We start from the raw sequence: 20,666 nt of genomic DNA, 5'->3' as shown, positions 1-20,666 counted from the left end.
GTCTCCTTGCAACTGAGCTCAAGACCTGGGCATTTCATTTTTGTGGGTCAGTGGACACGGTTTCTTGAAGAGGTGCAGAAGTGACCCTGGCCCTTAAGTCCACCCTCCTTGTGGTGGTGGCCAAGTGACCCTTCTGAAAAGAGCAGGCCGTGCGGTTATGGTGAGGAAACACAAGACAACATTGCACAAGACAACCGGTCACAAACACACAGCAAGAGGTGAGGACACGGCCAACGTAGCGCAGGGACAGCCGACAGGAGAGAGTCTCAAATTAAGAAGCAAACGTACCATTAGTTGGGTGCTTTGCAAAAGACACAGAAAATCTCTTTATGGCTGGCATAGACAAGAGCTCTGGGGAGATAAGAAAAAACATCCCTTCAGTGTGGGGGGGACAGTTGGCCCCCACCAAAGCTGCTGCTGATGGGGAGCTCACATTAGAGAAACATCTTTCAGCTGTGGCGAGGGGGGCGTTTGCCCAGGTTCACCTGGTACACCAGTTGCGGCCCTATCTGGGCCGGGAGTCACTGCTCACAGTCACTCATGCCCTCATCACCTCGAGGCTCGACTACTGTAATGCTCTCTACCAGTGTTCCCTCTAATTTTTTTGGGGGGGGGGGGCGGAAAAGTATAGTGTCTGAGCGGCAGTCACTTCGGGACTGGGTGGCACAGAAATATTAAATAAATAAACAAACAAACAAACAAATAAATAAAAAACCCACCCTGTTTTGCCTCAGAGAATTTCAAAATAAAATACTATACTGTGCGTCTATAACAGTGAGCTCATAATAGGGCAACTCTATCAATATCAAAATGCCACTTAAATAGTTGAGCTAGTTTCAAACTAGATTTTGATTTTCTTTCTCTCTTCCTTACTCCCATTCTTTTTCTTTCTCTTTTCCTTCCTCTCTTTTTTCTATCTGTTTCTCTCTCTTCCTCTCTTCTTCTCTTCCTCTCTCTCTCCTTCCCACTCACTCTTTCCCTCTCGGCTTCTGGGCAGGTTTGAAAAACTCTGAGTTGATGATGATTTTTAAGTGAGCGATTGCTCACTGCTCAGCTTAGAGGGAACTATGCTCTCTACATGGGGCTACCTTTGAAGAGTGTTCGGAAACTTCAGATCATGCAGAACGCAGCTGCGAGAGCAATCATGGGCTTCCCTAAATATGCCCATGTCACACCAACACTCCCCAGTCTGCATTGGTTGCCGATCAGTTTCCGGTCACAATTCAAAGTGTTTGTTATGACCTATTAAGCCCTTCATGGCACTGGACCAGATTATCTCCGGGACCGCCTTCTGCTACACGAATCCCAGTGACCAGTTTGGTCCCACAGAGTGGGCCTTCTCCGGGTTCCGTCAACTAAACAATGTCGTTTGGCGGGACCCAGAGGAAGAGCCTTCTCTGTGGCGGCCCCGGCCCTCTGGAACCAACTCCTCCCAGAGATTAGAATAGCCCCCACCCTCCTTGCCTTTCGTAAGCTCCTTAAAACCCACCTCTGCCGTCAGGCATGGGGGAACTGAGATATTCTTTCCAACTAGGCTTCTACAATTTATGCATGGTATGTTTGTATGTATGATTGGTTTTATAACAAGGGTGTTTAGCTGTTTTAGTATTGGATTGTCACATGCTGTCTTTACCACTGTTGTTAGCCGCCCTGAGTCCACGGAGAGGGGCAGCATACAAATCCAATAGATAGATAGATAGCTAGATAGATAGATAGATAGATAGATAGATAGATAGAAAAATAGATAGAAAGAAAGAAAGATATAAGATAGATAGATAGATAGATAGATAGAAAGATAGATAGATAGATAGATAGATAGATAGATAGAAAGAAAGATATAGATAGATAGATAGATAGATAGATAGATAGATAGATAGAAAGATAGATTAGATAGATAGATAGATAGATTAGATAGATAGATAGATAGATAGATAGATAGATAGATAGATAGAAAGATAGATTAGATAGATAGATAGATAGATAGATAAATAGAAAGATAGATAGAAAGAAAGATAGATTAGATAGATAGATAGATAGATTAGATAGATAGATAGATAGATAGATAGATAGATAGAAAGATAGATAGATAGAACGAAAGATAGATTAGATAGAAAGATAGATAGATAGATAGATAGAAAGATAGATAGAAAGAAAGATAGATTAGATAGATAGATAGATAGATAGATAGATAGATAGATAGATAGATAGATAGATAGATAGATAGACAGACAGACAGAAGCTTGAAGAAAAGGAAAGGGGGCAGGCGGAGCCTTTGCCAGCCTCATTTCCCAGCTTCAGTCACTAAGAAACCAGGTTAACGGCCAGCCCTGTCCCACCTGCCCTCGGCAACCCAAGAGCCACTTTTGGCATCGGGGTCAGATTCCCTTGAGGGCCCATCATCCCCAACTTCTCCCAGACCTTCAGAATGACCAGATGGTAGAGAGCTCTTGAAGCAAGGGTGAAATGTTACAAGTTTGGACCAGTTCGGGAGAATCGTTCGCTTGGTTTGCCAAACGGCTGGCTGGCCACTCCCCGAACCGGTCCCCGGGTCGCCCCCCTGCCCCCCCAGCTTGCCTGCCTGAAGTGCTGCACATCTGATCTGCCTGTCAGGTGAGTCTGCGAACCTGCGGCCTACCTAGCTGCCCCTGCCCTCCCAGGAGTCTCTATGTGGCCCATTTTGTCTGGAGAGGGCACTTTTGGCCTCCAGGAGGGTGGGGGAGGCTGTTTTCGCCCTCCCCAGGCTCCAGGAAAGCCCCTGGAGCCTGGGGAGGATGAAAAACCAGGCCCACCGCAAGTCAGGAATGAACCATTTCTGGCCTCTGGAGGGCCTCCTGGGGAGCTGTTTTCACCCTCCACAGTTTCCTGAAATTATTATTATTATTATTATTTATTAGATTTGTATGCCGCCCCTCTCCGTAGACTCGGGGCGGCTTACAACAATAACAAGAACAATGTAAGAACAAATCTCATAATTTAAAAAACACTAAAAAACCTATTATTAAAAACAAACACACACACAAACTTTCCATGTATAAACTGTATAGGCCCGGGGGAGATGTATCAGTTCCCCCATGCCTGACGGCAGAGATGGGTCTTAAGAACTTTACGAAAGGCAAGGAGGGTGGGGGCAGTTCTAATCTCCGGGGGGAGCTGGTTCCAGAGGGTCGGGGCTGCCACAGAGAAGGCTCTTCTCCTGGGTCCTGCCAGATGACATTGTTTAGTTGACCGGACCCGGAGAAGGCCAACTCTGTGGGACCTAACCGGTCGCTGGGATTCGGGCGGCAGAAGGCGATCCCGGAGGTATTCTGGTCCGATGCCATGAAGGGCTTTATAGGTCATAACCAACACTTTGAATTGTGCCAGGAAATTGATTGGCAACCAATGCAGACTGCGGAGTGTTGGTGTGACATGGGCATATCTTGGGAAGCCCATGATTGCTCTCGCAGCTGCATTCTGCACAATCTGAAGTTTCCGAACTCTGGAGTTTGGGGAGGGTGAAAAACAGGCCTACTGTAAGTCAGGAAACGGGCCATTTCTGGTCTCTAAAGGATTCAGGGAGGCCTGCTAATCCCAAAACATGCTGTGGGGATCATGTATGCATGCATAGAGGAGCATGGGGAGCTGTGCATGAATGTGCAGAGGCGGGGCAGCACAGGGGGGGTCAGAAGTGCATGCGACTCAGGAGTCTCCACATGGCCCATTTTGGATGCCAGGTTCTCGGGATGCCGTGGGGCTCACATGGAGGCTCTGGGAGAGCGCTTTCAGCCTCTGGAGGGCCTCTGCGGGGCGTAGTTGGCTGTTTTTACCTCCCCAGGCTTCAAGAAAGCAATTGGAGCCTGGGGAGGATGAAAAATGTTCCTACTGGGTCCACCAGAAGTCAGGAAATGTGCCTTTTTTTTGGCCTCTGGGGGGCCTCCAGGGCGGCCGTTTTCAGCCACCCCAGGCTCCTGAAAGCCTCTGGAGTTTGGGAAGAGCAAAAACGTATGGGAAGTCAGGAAGCCTTCTGCTGCACGAATCCCAGCGACCAATTAGGTCCCACAGAGTGGGCCTTCTCCGGGTCTTGGTTGGCGGGCCCCAGGGGAAGAGCCTTCTCTGTGGCGGCCCCGACTCTCTGGAACCAGCTCCCCCCAGAGATTAGAACTGCCCCTACCCTCCTTGCCTTTCGTAAACTCCTCAAAACCCACTTTTGTCGTCAGGCATGGGGGAACTGAGATATCTCCCCCGGGCCTATACAATTTATGTATGGTATGTTTGTATGTATGTCTGCTTAATAATGGGGTTTTTAAAATATTTTAAATTGTAAATTATTAGATTTGTCATGAACTGTTTTATTGTGTTGTGAGCCGCCCCGAGTCTATGGAGAGGGGCGGAAATCAAATCAAATCAAATCAAATCAAATCAAATCAAATCAAATCAAATCAAATCAAATCAAATCAAATCAGGCCTCCTGAGGCTTCATGGAGGCCTGCTGGGTGGACAACAGGCTGTGGGGATCATGGGGTGTGTGCGTTGCACATGCATTTGTAGGTGCGGGGCTGCGCAGGGGGGTCATGGGCGCATGCGTTGGGAGGTGGGGCTCCGGGAGGCATTGAATTATAGGTGCGGGCACACCTGTGCATTCTTTCGACGCTCAAGAGAAAGAACATTCCCATCACTGCACTAGGCCTAAACTTTCTGATTGACCAAAAGTTCTTGGAATACCGGGGCTTTTTATTAGCACTGGCAGTTTATTTATATTAAGCCTGGTAGTGAAATAGAGCTATGAGGGTGGCACACAGAGCCATATCTGCTGGCAAGCTGTTGCACAAGCTCAGCTCCAGCACGCCTGAGTGTGGCGGCCAGCTGATTTTCAGCTGGCTCTGCCACACCACCCCTCCTCTCTCAGAAATTTCCACGTGACCCATTTTGGATGCAGGACTGATGCGGAAGCTCTGGGAGGGCATTATTGGCCTCCGTTGAGGCCTCTGAAGGGCAAGGGAGACTGTTTTTGCCCTCTCCAGGCTCCAAGAAAGCCTCTGAAGTCTGGGGAGGGCGAAAAACAGGACTACCGGGCCTACCAGAAGTGGGGAAATGGGCCATTTCTGGCCTCCAGGGGGAGGCCATTTTTACCCTTCCCAGGCTTCAGGAAAGCCTCTGGCACTGTGAAAAGTGGGCCTATTGAAAGTCAAGAAACAGGCTGTTTCTGGCCTCCAAAGGCTTCAGGGAGGCCTGCTAGGCCCAAAACAGGGCACGGGCAGGGGTAGGCAGCAGGCAGGACGGGGTGGAACACAGTTCCACTGGCAAAAATGAAGATGCGTGCACAACTGCAGCTGATCGGCGGCTGTCACTTCTTGGATTACTGGTCTCGGCTTAGCTTTCCTTTTTTTCTCTGAGCTGCTGCTGCGTCTGCACTCCTTGCTTTTCTCCTCTTTCCTCCTTCCTGGCCTCGGATAAGCTTCCCTCTCTCCTGCCTGGCTCCCCTCCAGCCTCACATGGCCACCTCCTGCCTGAGGTGCCAGTAGAAGGCGTGGGTGGAAGCGGCGCTGGCGCTACCCAGCCTGAGGCGGGGGGGGGCGACCCAGGAAGGAGAGCGCGGGAAACGCAAACCAAATTGTCACCCCAGCGAGCGACGCTGGTGAGGTTGTAAGTCGAAGACTTAACAGTTCACTTGAACGATGATGATCGTTCAAGCCACTCCCTCTTGATCACATGGCCGGCAAGCCACTCCTACCCAGTCACATGACCATTAAGCCACACCCACAAAATAAGCCACACCCACAGTGTGGCAGTAAAAATTTTGGCTGCCCATTACTGGGGGTCATGCACGCATGTATGTGCGGGGGAGTGCAGGGGTTTGCGCATGCATATGCAGGAGGCAGAGCAGCACGAGGGGCCATGTGCGCATGCGCATGGAAGTGGAGGGCATTGAATTATGGGTGCGGGCACACACGCGCATGCTTTCATCACCTGAGGGGGAGAAAGGTTCACCATCACTGCCATAGAGCAGTGTTTCCCAAGCCTGGCAACTTGAAGATATCTGGACTTCAACTCCCAGAATTCCCCAGCCAGCATTCGCTGGCTGGGGAATTCTGGGAGTTGAAGTCCAAATATCTTCAAGTTGCCAAGGTTGGGAAACACTGCCATAGAGATTCGGGTTCAACTGAAGTGTTCTTCTCTGCAGAATGTAATTCCTTGTCCTCCACCAATCCTCAGCCCCCTTTCTTTGAACTTGTTCTTCTCTGAATCCTTCCTCCTTAGGAGGATTCCATAACTAGGTGCTTCAGAAGGTTGGTACAGGTGCAAGTTGTCCTTGCAAATATGCATTGCAAAATTCCTTGCATGGCCAGAGTCCCCATGGGTCTCTTGAGTGGTGGTGGAGCCCTCTCAGCTGCCAATGCCCCCCAAGGACTTTCCACCTACCTCTCTGAACAGCTGCCAGGCACAAGCTGCAGCCTCGGGACAGAAGGGAGGGGCCCGTCCTTCCCCACTTCCCTCTTTTGACCAGAAAGGGGCCCCAGCAGCTCTCCCCAGCCCCCACCACGCCCAAGCCGGCCCTGGTTCCCCGGCCCCAAAGCAGAAGGCGCACCTACCGTCTTTGTACAGAAAGCTGGAGACGAACTTCTTCCCATGGCTGCGTGCGTAGTCCTGGAGATTCGGGGCACTGGAGGAGCCCCCCAGGACGGTGGTGCTGAAGAGCCTCGAGCACGGGGACCCTGGAAGGCAAAGCTGGGAGGTGATCTCGGGGTGTCTGGTGCATAGGCAAAAAATCCCACCACCCCAGTGAGCAGAGGGCCCTCCCGCCAGTGGACGCCTCTGGCCAGCTCTAGGGCAGGAGAGGGCTCCAGGCGTCTGACTTTGTCTGGGGCACGAAGGGCTTCGGCAGAAAAGAGTCTTGGACCCTGACAGGTCCTGGGGGGCAATAATAGGAATCATTTAATAATAATAATAATTCAAAGTGTTGGTTATGACCTATAAAGCCCTTCATGGCACCGGACCAGGGTATCTACGAGACCGCCTTCTGCCGCACGAATCCCAGCGACTGATTAGGTCCCACAGAGTGGGCCTTCTCCGGGTCCCGTCAACAAAGCAATGTCGTTTGGCGGGGCCCAGGGGAAGAGCCTTCTCTGTGGCGGCCCCGGCCCTCTGGAACCAACTCCCCCCAGAGATTAGAACTGCCCCCACCCTCCTTGCCTTTCGTAAACTCCTTAAAACCCACCTCTGTCGTCAAGCGTGGGGGAACTGAGACATCTCCCCCTGCCTATGTAGTTCTAGTGCACGATATGACTGTATGTATGTTTGTTATATTGGGGTTTCTTGCTTTTAGATTTTAAATGTGTAATTGATATCTTAGATTTTTAATTATTAGATTTGTCAATATATATTGTTTTTGTCGCTGTTGTGAGCCACCCCGAGTCTGCGGAGAGGGGCGGCATACAAATCTAATCAATCAATCAAATAATAAATCAAATCAAATAATAATTTATTAGATCTGTATGCCTCCCCTCTCTGAACACTCGGGGCGCCTCACAACAATCATAAACAATGTACAAACCCAATATTTAAAAACACAGTTTAAAAAACCCTTATAATAAAACAATCACACAACCCAATCAGACCATACATAAACCAAAATAGTTAGGGATGATGTCAATTTCCCCGTGCCTGGTGGCAAAGATGAGTTTTCAACAGCTTGCGAAAGGCGAGGGGGGTGGGGGCAGTTCTGATCTCTGGGGGGAGTTGGTTCCAGAGGGCCGGGGCCACCACAGAGAAGGCTCTTCCCCTGGGCCCCGCCAGACGACATTGCTTAGTCGACGGGACTCGGAGAAGGCCCACTCTGTGGGACCTAATCGGTCGCTGGGATTCGTGCGTCCGATTATATATATAAGCATTATATATATATACGATTATATATATATACAGGGCCAATTATATAGGCCCTGTCCTATTGCTCTCCTATATCTCCTATACCTTTCTTCTATTCCTATATCTCTTCTTCTATTCTTTCATTGATATGTTCTATTCCTATATCTTCTTTTCTATTCTATATCTTCTTTTCTATTCTATATTTTACTATGAATATTATTATTATTATTATTATTATTATTATTATTATTTATTAGATTTGTATGTTGCCTCTCTCCGTAGATTCGGGGCGGCTTACAGCAATGATAAAAACAATATATAATGACAAATCTAATAGTTAGAATCTAAAATAACAATAATACATTTAAAAAGTCTAAAAAACAAGAAACCCCAATATATAAAAAACATACATACAGTCATATCATACACAGAAAACTACATAGGCAGGGGGAGATGTTTCAGTTCCCCCACGCTTGACGACAGAGGTGGGTTTTAAGGAGTTTACAAAAGGCAAGGAGGGTGGGGGCAATTCTAATCTCTGGAGGGAGCTGATTCCAGAGGGTCGGAGCCGCCACAGAGAAGGCTCTTCCTCTGGGTCCCGCCAAACCACATTGTTTAGTTGACGGGACCCAGAGGAGACCAACTCTGTGGGACCTAACCGGTTGCTGGGATTCATCATCATGTATTTTACTATGTGTATACATATATATATATGTCACATGTTTAAGCTGGATTTGAAAATTAAGGGAGACTAGGATAGATCTATTTCGGCCTTATTTTGGCCTCATCAGCTAGCCATACCCACTGGGACTTGAACCTGCAACCTTTGCCTTGTAAGGCAGAGAATTATCCTCTAGGCTACAGTATCCAATCCCTTCAGCTCTGTACCAGGGAAGGGTTACATTTTGTGTCGAATCACCCTGGTATATTGAAGGAACATCACAGCTCCTTTTTTGCCTCTCGGCCCAACCCAGGGCCATTTATATATTTATATATATATATACCCACTAAAATCCTCATTGTGTATTGAACAAAATAAATAAATGAATAGAAACATAGAAACATGAAAGAAAGAAAGAAAGAAAGAAAGAAAGAAAGAAAGAAAGAAAGAAAGAAAGAAAGAAAGAAAGAAAGATGGTAATGGTGTTGGGGGGGGAATTCTTCACTTTGAAACCCTTGGCCAGAAACAGATAGAGGGACACAGTACTCAAGAAACGGTCCATCTGCCTGGGAGGAGCCCAGGGAAAATCCTCCAGCAAATCTCCGAGAATCAGCTCACAGGAATCTCAGGACTTAATGCCCTTGAAAAGCAGCTTACCAGCTTTGCCAAAAGATGCCCTCGCGCAGGATCCTCCCTCCCTTCCTGGGCTGGAGTCAGGCCCTCTTGGCCACTGCCCTCCTCTGCCCAGGGAGGGGGGGCTCATTGGGGGATGAGGCAGGCTAGCGTGGCTTCCCCATGGGGACCTCCACCGTCATTACAAGCTGCCGATCAGTTTCCGGTCACAATTCAAAGTGTTGCTTATGCCCTATGAAGTCCTACATGGCATCGGACCAGAATATCTCCGGGACCGCCTTCTGCTGCACGAATCCCAGCGACCGGTGAGGTCTGACAGAGTTGGCCTTCTCCAGGTCCCGTCGACTAAACAATGTCGTCTGGTGGGACCCAGGGGAAGAGCCTTCTCTGTGGCGGCCCTGGCCCTCTGTAATCAACTCCCCCCGAGATTAGGACTGCCCCTACCCTCCTTGCCTTTCAAAAGCTCCTGAAAACCCACCTATGTTGCCAGGCATGGGGAAACTGATGTACCCCTTAGCTACTATGGTTTTTTATGTATGGTTTGTTTGGGTTGTGTGAATGTTTTTTTTATAATAAGGGTTTTTAAATTGTTCTTTTAACATTAGATTTGTACACTGTGTATTGTTGTTGTGAGCCGCTCCGAGTCCTCGGAGAGGGGCGGCATACAAATCTAATAAATTATTATTAATTATTATTATAAGAAAGGATGGAAGGAAGGAAGGAAGGAAGGAAAGGAAGGATGGATGGAAGGGAGGGAGGGAGGGAAGGAAGGAAGGATGGATGGATGGATGGATGGATGGATGGATGGAAGGAAGGATGGAAGAAAGGAAGGAAGGATGGATGGATGGAAGGAAGGAAGGAAGGATGGATGGATGGAAGGCAGGCAGGAAGGAAGGAAGGAAGGATGGATGGATGGATGGATGGATGGATGGAAGGAAGGAAGGATGGAAGAAAGGAAGGAAGGAAGGATGGATGGAAGGAAGGAAGGAAGGAAGGATGGAAGGCAGGCAGGCAGGCAGGCAGGCAGGAAGGAAGGAAGGAAGGAAGGAAGGAAGGAAGGAAGGAAGGAAGGAAGGAAGGAAGGAAGGAGGATCCTGTCCTCCAGTCGAGACGGGATGCTGCTTTATCTTCAACCGAGAACGGGCCACCTCCTGAATTGGGACTGTTACTCCCACCTCCTAACTCAGCCAATCTAACTCCAATCTTCCTTGGCCCGAAGGAGGACAGAGACCCCACGAAGCAACCAGAGCAGACCTCTCCCCACCCAGGTCTCCCTCTTCAGCAGGATGCCCTCCCCACCTTCTCGGCTGGGTCAGAGCCACTTCAGAGGCTAACAGAGGCCGAGTGGCTGCTCCAAACTCCCCCCGCCCCATGCCCATGTGTCAGGTCAGCCTAAAAGGGAGCAAAGGGGGGCTTGCATGCTTCATACCTAAGCCACTCTGCTTCCCTTCCGACGAATGCCTGGCGTAGGAAAAGAGCCGGTACCCGCCGGATTTGGAGGACTCGGACAAGACCTGTAGGAATGGAATGTCTGTAAAGCCAAGGGAGCCAAAACAGAGTAGCCCCCCCTCTTTTTTTTTGCAAAACTTTTTTTTTGTTTTCCATGCTCCACAAAAAAACATCGGTACATCTAACATAATATCTTGCCAGGTATGCATAGATTAGACAGGATTATCCAATAAACAAACATAGTAACCTGACATCTATAATTGCTTAAATGCTTGTCTGCTCCCTCCATGCCCTATCACTCCCCTCTCTCTTACCTCCCTCCCTTTTCTCTACCCTCTTCCTCCTTCTCTGCCTTCTACCTACTTCCCTCGTCCTTCCTGCCTTCCACTTTCTCCTCTTCCTTCTAAACCTTTTCTTCTGCTTCTCTTCCCCTGCCGTCTGGCAACAGATTTTGAACCGGATGAGTCGGGTCCGTCGGAGCATCAGAGACCTGTGTGGCTCTCGGAGGGTTCAGGCAGTGAGGGAGAAGGAGAGATGGAAGGTGAAGGTGCTGGAGAGATAGAGGTGGAGATCCCTGCAGTGTCTGTGGAACCCCCAGTTAGAGCCTCGCCTGGTTCAGATGAGGAGGGGGTGATTAATGACCCCCCTCCTCAATGTGCGGGTGCGCAGGATTATGGGTCGATAGGAGCAGCTGCGCAGACGCAGATCCTGATCACAGCTGGGAGTAATTAGGGAATCCTGCAGCAAGCTTAAAAGGGGAGGTTTTGTGGGAGAGCTCTTTGCAGGAGTTATCGTTCGTGGTTTAACAGAGACAAAGAAACAGATCCGGTGTTTCGTCTCTAAACCAGTATCTTACATCCTTGGAAAAAGCCAGTTTTTTGAAAGACTTTAGCTCTTGAAAAATAGAGTGAGTACCTTCGCTGCAGCCCAGTTTGGAGGCATTTTTTACAAACCTTGGGGGGGGGGTGTTGAGACATTCGTTATCGGCTTGGCAGTTAACCCTGGCCTTTTGGTCATAAACAGACATTCTTCCTCTGTCATTGCGGCTCTCAGCCAATTTGTAAAGCCATATACAGTGATACCTCATCTTACAAACCACTTGTCATACAAACTTTTCAAGATACAAACCCGGAGTTTAAGATTTCTTTGCCTCTTCTTCCAAACTATTTTCACCTTACAAACCCAAGCTGCCGCCACTGGGATACCCCACCTCCAGACTTCTGTTGCCAGCGAAGCACCCGTTTTTGCCCTGCTGGGATTGGTCTGAGTCTCCCCTCCATGGGAAACCCCACCTCCAGACTTCTGTTGCCAGCGAAGCACCCATTTTTGCCCTGCTGGGATTTCCCTGCTGGGATTCCCCTGCAGCATCACAAAAACACGGAAGTCCGGAGGTGGGGTTTCCCATGGAGGGGAGACTCAGGGGAATCCCAGCAGCACAAAAACGGGCGCTTCGGCTGGCAAAAGGGGTGAGTTTTGAGCTTGCACGCATTAATCGCTTTTCCTTTGGTTCCTATGGGAAACATTGTTTCGTCTTACAAATTTTTCACCTTACAAATCTTGTCCCGGAACCAATTAAGTTCGTAAGACGAGGTATCACTGTATTTTGTGTTTCAGGAGCCTCCAGTCTGTGTGTGTGTTTTGTCTTTCCTTGCTGCTTAACCGGTCCGTCAGGCAGAACACCTTCCTTCTTCCTTCTCTCCTCTTTTCCTCTATATCCTCTTCCTCCCTCTTCTTTCTTCCCTGAGTGTATCAATGCTCCTCTGTTTAATTTCCCTTGACCTACAATACTAACATTACCCTGAACTCTTTCCTATGTCAATGCTTCTATTATACATATTAATCCTTCTAGGTATATTCTAATACCAATACAGTGCTCCCTCCTTAGCTAACTGCAGTCCCCACCCACCAAGGGGAGAGAGCCCACCTGCCCACAGGGACACCCTAGGCTGCATCTGAGACGCACTACTCCCCCCCGCCTTCACTTCTAGCTCCACCACCCACCTCCATGGAGCCAGCCTTGCGGTTCCGGATCAAGGGTGACCGGCGCTGGATGCAGACCGGCTCCAAAAGCTGCGGGGACCGGACCTCTGCCCTGTCGGTCTCATCACCACCCTTGGACTCAGTCAGGTCCTCAGGGCCCTCTTGCTCAGGCTTCCTGGTCTCCTTCTGTAAGAAAGCCGCGGTTGTGATGCAGTGGGAGCCTCTCTCCGGGCACGGGAGCTGCCTTGCTAAGGGCGGGGAAGGAGAAGCCAGCTCCGGGCTGCCGAGAGAGGAGACCTCTCCTTCTCGGCTTTCGCAGCTTGTAGGTTGCTTACTACATTTCTGCCAAAGCTTCTCTTGAAGAGGAAAAGAGAGGCGGAAGTATTGTTAGACTCGCAGGAGAAGTTTGCAGTGGTCTCTCCGTAGATCCTGCTGCCGTGGGAACAGCCAGGCGCCCCGTGCACGACAGGACACGCCCTGCTTTGGCCCCCAGAGAGAGAGTCGGGGTTCCCCGGATACAAGCTCACCTCTGCAGAGGCCGGGCGGAAGCCGCATCCAGCTGGGGCACTGCCTTCCTCCTCACAGCCCTTCACGCCAGGGCTGAAATGCAGCTCCACGTGGAACCTCTCCTTGGACGACGGGTCCTGCACGGGCCACAGGGCAGAGGATGAGACAGGCCCGGGTGCTCGACCGGCTCAGCTCCGCCCGGCCCCTCCCTCACCTTGTTGTTGTCCTCGTACAGCATGATGACGATCTGAGTCATGTAGTTCAGCTCTGAAATGGCTCCCAGGTAGTCCATGGCCCTCTTCCACTGGGCATCCTTCGAGGCCTGGCACGGAAGGGAGTGGCAGAGGGGGGGCTGGTCAAGCTGGGCAGGGAACCCCGAGAGAGGGGGCCTTGGGGAGCGGCTGCTGCATTCCCTCCCCTCCTGGCTGGCCCCAAGCAAAGGTGGATCCCCTACCTCCTGCGGCCACACCAGACTCCAAAGCCCATCCCACATCCGCTGGCCCTCAGGAGACCCGGACCAAAAGGAGGCTGAACAGGAAGCCACCAAAGAGTGGCCTGTCTCTGACACCAGGGCCCCAGTCCCTGAAACCGGAGGGCTCTGGACTCAGAAGCCTCCGTCGGTCGGGCTCAGGCTGAGAAATGGAGGCCAAGCTCTGGGCAGCACCCTGAACACGGCACCCCACGGCACCCCACGGCAATGCCCCAGTGGTCGCTCCCAGCTTACATCTAGCAGGCCCCCATAGCGGAAGATGCTAAGCAGGGAATGGACGTGGCTCTCGCTGGTGAAGTACAGCCGTGTCCGGACATGGCGTCCTGGAGATAGGACTCCCCTGGAATACCTGCAAGCAGAGCAGACAGGCGGCCAGGGTTACCCTGCTGGGCAGGCAGGGCTGGGTCACAAAAGCCCCGAGGGACCTTCTGCCGGCCCAGAAGCCAGGCCACAGGGCCCCATCAGCTGCCTCCCTGTATTCAGACAACCCAGCCCAGGCCAGTTGGGCAGCCGGCCACATCTTACAAGGGGTGCAGCTTGTTGACGGACTCGTCCTCGTGGGTTCGCTGCAGGTCCAGCTGGATCTTCTTGATGAGAGGCAGGCAAAAGCCCACCGCGATCTCCAGCTTCTCCTGCTGGCTGATGCCGTATTCCTGCGAAAGGCCAGAGGGTTTGCAGGGCAGCCTGAGCACCACACCACCTGGCTGGAGAGGCTCAGTGGCGGCGGAGCGAGGCTTTCCCCGTTACCTGGGGGATGACGATGTCCGCCAGGGCTTTGGAGAGTTGGAGCAGCTCGTGGGTGCCTTCCAGCTGCAGGCCAGCGTTGTGCTGGATGTCGTACTTGACGCAGTCGTAGATGTCGGGGATCTTGCTGATGTCGTAGCGTCGGTTCTTCAGCCGGAAGTCCTGCTCCAGCTTCCTCCAGCGTTGCAGCATTAGCTCCAGAGTCTCGCTGTGGTACAGCTGCAAGTCTGCCGAGCCAGAACAACCCATCAGAGCCACAGGGACAGACCAGCTGGACCCTGGACAGCAAGCCACCTGTTTCTTACCACACCAGGATGTCCACAAGCAGCAACCCCCCAAAATATGGCTGCCCAAGGACCATGCTTTCCAGCGGCCAGTTAGGTCCCACAGAGTTGGCCTTCTCTGGGTACTGTCGACTAAACAATGTTGTCTGGCAGGACCCAGGGGAAGAGCCTTCTCTGTGGTGGCTCCGCCCCCTGGAATCAACTCCCCCCAGAGATTAGGACTGCCCCCACCCTCCTTGCCTTTCCTAAACTCCTTAAAATCCACCTCTGTCATCAGGTTTGGGGGAACTGAGATATCCCCCCCTTGCCTATGTATCTTTGTGCATGATATGACTGTGTGTATGTATTTTATCTACTGGGGGGTATTTTTTTTAGACTTTGTAATGTAAAACTGTTATTTTAGATTTTAATTATTAGATTTGTTATCATGTATTGTTTTTATCACTGTTGTGAGCCGCCACGAGTCTACGGAGAGGGGCAGCATACAAATCTAATTAATAATAATAATAATAATAATAATAATAATAATAATAATAATAATATTTGCCTTTGAGAATCCAGAAAAGCTGGGGCAGCAGAAGGGCCAACTCCCTTTGTAGAGAGGAGCCCGACACTCCCCGGACTCTGCCCCTCGTCCCCAGCTACTCTCTCTGTTCTGCTCCGAGCTTGTAAATGCTTTTCTCAATCAGATAAAACTCCCCGTTAATGTGTAAATCATATCGATTACTTTTATTGTCTGGTATCTTCATATCAAGACTTACCGTTGAGACGAAATCAGGCTGTCTGTCCATAATCTGCCCCATTACATGTAGGTGAAAAGAGATTCATTCCTCCCCATCTTCCCACTGCTATATGGTCCTTTGTTAAGACTTAAAATGCCCGCGGGTGTACATTGCACAATTACCCAGCAGCTGAGCCATAGCGTGATGGCCAATAAGAATACACAGAGGTGGTCACATGTCATGGGACTACATTACCCAGAGTGCAATCTCCAACTACCTCCCCCCTAATGCAATCTCTTAAAGGAACATCTCTTAATCCAAGCTAAATATCCCTCTAGAACAGTGTTTCTCAACCTTGGCAACTTTATTTATTTAATTTATTTATTTATTTATTTTGTCCAATACACAATGAGGGTTTTAGTGGGTATATATCTATATACACATAGTAAAATACGTGATGAAGGTTATAGAGGAGATACTCATAGTAAAATATATCTAAGAAAGAATAGAAAAGAAGGTATAGTAATAGAACATATCAATGAAAGAGTAGAAGAAGATATATAGGAATAGAAGAAAGGTATAGGAGATATAGGAGAGCAATAGGACAGGGGACGGAAGGCACTCTAGTGCACTTGTACTCGCCCCTTACTGACCTCTTAGGAATCTGGATAGGTCAACCGTAGATAATCTAAGGGTAAAGTGTTGGGGGTTTGGGGATGACACTATGGAGTCCAGTAATGAGTTCCACGCTTCGACAACTTGGTTACTGAAGTCATATTTTTTACAGTCAAGTTTGGAGCGGTTAATATTAAGTTTAAATCTGTTGTGTGCTCTTGTGTTGTTGTGGTTGAAGCTGAAGTAGTCGCCGACAGGCAGGACGTTACAGCATATGATCTTGTGGGCAATACTTAGATCTTGTTTAAGGCGTCTTAGTTCTAAACTTTCTAGGCCCAGGATTGAAAGTCTAGTCTCATAGGGTATTCTATTTCGAGTGGAGGAGTGAAGGGCTCTTCTGGTGAAGTATCTTTGGACATTTTCAAGGGTGTTAATGTCTGAGATGCGATATGGGTTCCAAACAGATGAGCTGTATTCAAGGATGGGTCTGGCAAAAGCTTTGTAAGCTCTGGTAAGTAGTGTGAGATTGCCAGAGCAGAAGCTACGTAGGATTAGGTTTACAACTCTTGAAGCCTTCTTGGCTATATTGTTGCAGTGGGCTTTGGCATTTTGGCATTCGCTGGCTGGGGAATTCTGGGAGTTGAAGTCCAAATATCTTCAAGTGGCCAAGGTTGGGAAACACTGCTCTAAAAGTTTTATTACAAAAGCAAAGAAGACCCTCCATCTCAGAAGCGGCCCACTGTGGCACAGGCCATGCCCAGGCAATTCCCACTTTCTCCTGCAAAGGAAACGGCTTTCCTACCAGCAGACTTGGGGTCCTCCAGACGCTTCTGGATCTGAGAGGTGAGGCTCTCAATCAGCGCAAAGACTTGCTCGCAGGTCTCCACTGGATTCGCAATGATCCCCATGGACCTGATGAGTGAAGCACTGCCGGTTGGCGCCAGCTGGAGAGAAATCATAGCAGAGGATCAGTGGGGCCCAGGAGGGACCAACCAGGCTGCTGCTGCCGCCCAGATCTGGGCCCAGCGGTTCCGTTATGCTCAGCTAGCCTCTCTGGGGTTTAGGACTTGGAAGCAGAACCCGTTGGGGAATGGGGTCTATCTCACTCCATCTTGAGGAAATGCTGCGTACTGAGTTTATTGGGGTACAGCAGTACATCTCCACCCCATGTCCAGTCAACGAAGCAGTGGAAGTGATGCGCCGGTGCTTGGAAGCTGTTGGGGTCTGGATGGGTGTCAACAGACTCAAACTCAACCCGGATAAGACGGAGTGGCTGTGGGTTCTGCCTCCCAAGGACAATCCCATCTGTCCGTCCATAACCCTGGGGGGGGAATTATTGACCCCCTCAGAGAGGGTCCGCAACTTGGGCGTCCTCCTCGATCCACAGCTCACATTAGAGAACCATCTTTCAGCTGTGGCGAAGGGGGGTGTTTGCCCAGGTTCGCCTGGTGCACCAGTTGCGGCCCTATCTGGACCGGGAGTTACTGCTCACAGTCACTCATGTCCTTATCACCTTGAGGCTCGACTACTGTAACGCTCTCTACATGGGGCTACCTTCGAAGAATGTTCGGAAACTTCAGATTGTGCAGAATGCAGCTGCGAGAGCAATCATGGGCTTCCCTAAGTATGCCCATGTCACACCAACACTCCGCAGTCTGCATTGGTTGCCGATCAATTTCTGGTCACAATTCAAAGTGTTGGTTATGACCTATAAAGCCCTTCATGGCATCGGACCAGAATATCTCCGGAACCGCCTTCTGCCGCACAAATCCCAGTGACCGATTAGGTCCCACAGAGTTGGCCTTCTCCGGGTCCCGTCGACTAAACAATGTCGTTTGGCGGGTACCAGGGGAAGAGCCTTCTCTGTGGAGGCCCTGACTCTCTGGAACCAACTCCCCCCGGAGAGTAGAACTGCCCCCACCCTTCTTGCCTTCTGTAAACTCTTTAAAACCCACCTTTGCCGCCAGGAATTGAGATCTCTCCCCCGGGCCTATACAATTTATGTATGGTATGTTTGTATGTATGTCTGATTAATAATGGCGTTTTAAAAATGTTTTTAAATTATTGGATTTGTTATGAATTGTTCTACTGCAGTAAGTAAATAAGTAAATAAGTAAGTAAGTAAGTAAGTAAGTAAGTAAATAAGTAAGTAAGTAAGTAAGTAAGTAAGTAAGTAAGTAAGTAAGTAAATAAGTAAATAAGTAAATAAGTAAGTAAGTAAGTAAGTAAGTAAATAAATAAATAAGTAAATAAATAAATAAGTAAATAAATAAGTAGATAGATAGGATATATAGATGGATGGATGGATGGATGGATGGATGGATGGATGGATGGATGGATGGATGGATAGATAGATAGATAGATAGATAGATAGATAGATAGATAGATAGATAGATAGATAGATAGATAGATAGATAGATAGATAGATAGTAATCAGTCACAGAGAGACCGAAACCTCTGCCACGGAAGGGAGCTGCCACGGCCCAGGTGCCACGGAGCCCAAAGGCCTTGGAGCCCTCCTCTCCAGAGAGCTTCCCTTCCGCCAGTGGGACCCCCGTTGGCTGCCTTTCTGAGTGCCACTAAAGTTGGGGACCTTTCAGCCGTTTTGCTGCCATTGAGGTGCCAGTAGGAGCCCAAGAAATGCACCCCCCCCCCCCCATCACCTTCTCATAGTCCTCAGGGCAGAAGGAGATGTCCTTCTGCATGATTTCCCGCAGATGAGCCTTCACCCGGTGCTGACAGCTGCTGAGAGAGTCACTGTCGCTATCCAGGAGGCCGTTCATGTTGGCGCTCTTCACCATTTGCACCAGGATGGGCGTCAGCTCCCCCTCCAGGGCCAGGAGACCCTGTGGGAAGACAGACAGATTCAGCCTCTCCTCTTCCTCCTCCCTCCTCTCCGCTCTGTAGGGCCAGGCAGAGGGCTGGGGAAGCCCGAAGGGGGAGGGAAGGACCCTTGCTGGCCAGACGGGGATTCCCCTCCTCCACCGGGAACCTTTGCAAAGGCGGCTGCCGTCATCTGGACTCTGCCCTCATCGGAGGCGTAGATCTTGAGATCGTGGCGGTAGGTGCTGTGCAGTCGAAGGAGGCCGCAGCCTGGAAAACCCGCATAATCTCCTGGGCAGGGAAGAAAACCCAGAAGTGCAGGCCTTTCATTTCCCCTGCACCCTCTTCGGAGGGCAGAGAATCCACCGAGCGGGCAAGGTTGCCAGGGCTGAAGTCAGAGCCTCGGAAGAGACAGTGTCTTCCAGGACAGTGTTTCCCAACATTGGCAACTTGAAGATACTGTATTTGGATTTCAACTCCCAGAATTCCCCAGCCAGTGTTCGCTGGCTGGGGAATTCTGGGAGCTGAAGTCCAAATATCTTCTTATTTATTTATTTAGTTTAGTTTAGGGGGTTTTTTAGTTTTTTTTTTAAAGTTTTTTTTTCTTAATATTAGATTTGTGCCTATATATATTGTTTTATTGTTTGTTGTGAGCCGCCCCGAGTCTTCGGAGAGGGGCGGCATACAAATCTAATAAATTATTATTATTATTATTATTATTATTATTATTATTATTATTATTATTTGTTTGTTTGTTTGTTTGTTTGTTCGTTCATTCAGTTAGTTAGTTAGTTAGTCCAATACACATTGAGGGTTTTAGTGGGTATATATCTATATACACATAGTAAAATACATGATTAAGGTTATAGAGGAGATACTCATAGTAAAATATATCTATGAAAGAATTTTGTTGTTGTTGTTATTGTTATTGTTGTTGTTATTATTAATAATAATAATAATAATAATAATAATAATAATAATAATAATAATAATAATAATATCCAAAATCGACTCTAGTCACAAAAGTGTCCAATGCACTTCTGAATTCTTAAGAACGCAAGATCAGGACAGGTCAGTTTCACCCGCGAGTCCACCGTGCCTGATGAAAAGTTTGGAGTGCTCTCAGGTTGGCTGGCTGCCCAGGACCACAGAGGGTGGGAGGGGGGGCTCCCAAGGCAACCTGATCGGAGCCCTTAAGACCAAGGCTGCCCAGAGCACTGCAACCCGGTTCCCCCAACTAGCTCAGAAGGTGCAGAGGCCCAAAGACCCCCCTTCCTCCTCCCGAAGGGGGTTTCCTTTCCCAAGGACCCCACCTGGGGGAGGGTTGCCACCCAGAGCCCGCCCCCAAAGCCCAAGCTCACCTTGTCCCCCTGGATACATGCAGCGGAAGGCTCGGCCCAGTTCCTCCGCTTGCACTCGGCCGGCAGGGGTCAGCTCGCCCCCCCACTTCAGCACCAGGAGCAGAGACGGGGAGGCTCCCTTGAGATCTGCATGCGGAGAGAAGGAGGCGTCGGCTGCAGGGGCAGGGGGGCAACAGCAGATGCCGTTTCATGGGGCTACTCCGCGTTCTCCCCCAACAATCTGGGTCCTCCTTTTGCCCCCCTCAGAAAAGGGGAAGGTCGAGTCAACCTTGGCCGGTGAGACTGAAACGGACAGCCTTCTGGCCATTGTCAATCAGCAGAGCCACCCCAACCCTTGAATGAAGACCCTCCGCCCACCCCCCAACCTACAGGCTGGAGCAGCAGAGGGACCAGAGCTGGTGGAACTGGACAAAGGGAGGTTGCCAGGGGCCTCGGAGGCCTGGAAGCTCCACAAGAGCAACCTCAGCTCTGCTCCCCCCGTCCCGGCCCCCTCTTGTTGGTTATGACCTATAAAGCCCCACGTGGCATCGAACCAGATCGGCTTCCAGCGACCAA

General features: G+C 49.8%; 1 protein-coding gene across 3 annotated transcripts in view; it reads right to left on the bottom strand.

Moving 5' to 3' along the window:
• PPIP5K1 (diphosphoinositol pentakisphosphate kinase 1) overlaps window positions 1-20,666 on the bottom strand; it is a 40,869-nt gene that overhangs the window by 5,256 nt on the left and 14,947 nt on the right. The window contains exons 14-26 of one of the 3 annotated variants that reach the window (XM_070762991.1): window positions 20,112-20,237; window positions 18,920-19,041; window positions 18,591-18,773; window positions 16,730-16,871; window positions 14,310-14,533; window positions 14,088-14,215; window positions 13,797-13,911; window positions 13,287-13,394; window positions 13,093-13,209; window positions 12,587-12,751; window positions 10,566-10,650; window positions 6,570-6,692; window positions 289-375 (exon numbers count right to left, since the gene is read on the bottom strand). In XM_070762991.1, the coding sequence (XP_070619092.1) occupies window positions 289-375; window positions 6,570-6,692; window positions 10,566-10,650; window positions 12,587-12,751; window positions 13,093-13,209; window positions 13,287-13,394; window positions 13,797-13,911; window positions 14,088-14,215; window positions 14,310-14,533; window positions 16,730-16,871; window positions 18,591-18,773; window positions 18,920-19,041; window positions 20,112-20,237 (1,725 nt within the window). The remainder of the gene's footprint in view (window positions 1-288; window positions 376-6,569; window positions 6,693-10,565; window positions 10,651-12,586; window positions 12,752-13,092; window positions 13,210-13,286; window positions 13,395-13,796; window positions 13,912-14,087; window positions 14,216-14,309; window positions 14,534-16,729; window positions 16,872-18,590; window positions 18,774-18,919; window positions 19,042-20,111; window positions 20,238-20,666) is intronic. The other 2 variants (XM_070762989.1, XM_070762990.1) reach the window with 2 other exon arrangements.

Source organism: Erythrolamprus reginae, chromosome 10 (genome assembly GCF_031021105.1).
Source record: "Erythrolamprus reginae isolate rEryReg1 chromosome 10, rEryReg1.hap1, whole genome shotgun sequence".
Lineage (NCBI taxonomy): Eukaryota > Metazoa > Chordata > Lepidosauria > Squamata > Dipsadidae > Erythrolamprus > Erythrolamprus reginae.
This window is presented reverse-complemented; position numbering and strand designations above follow the sequence as displayed.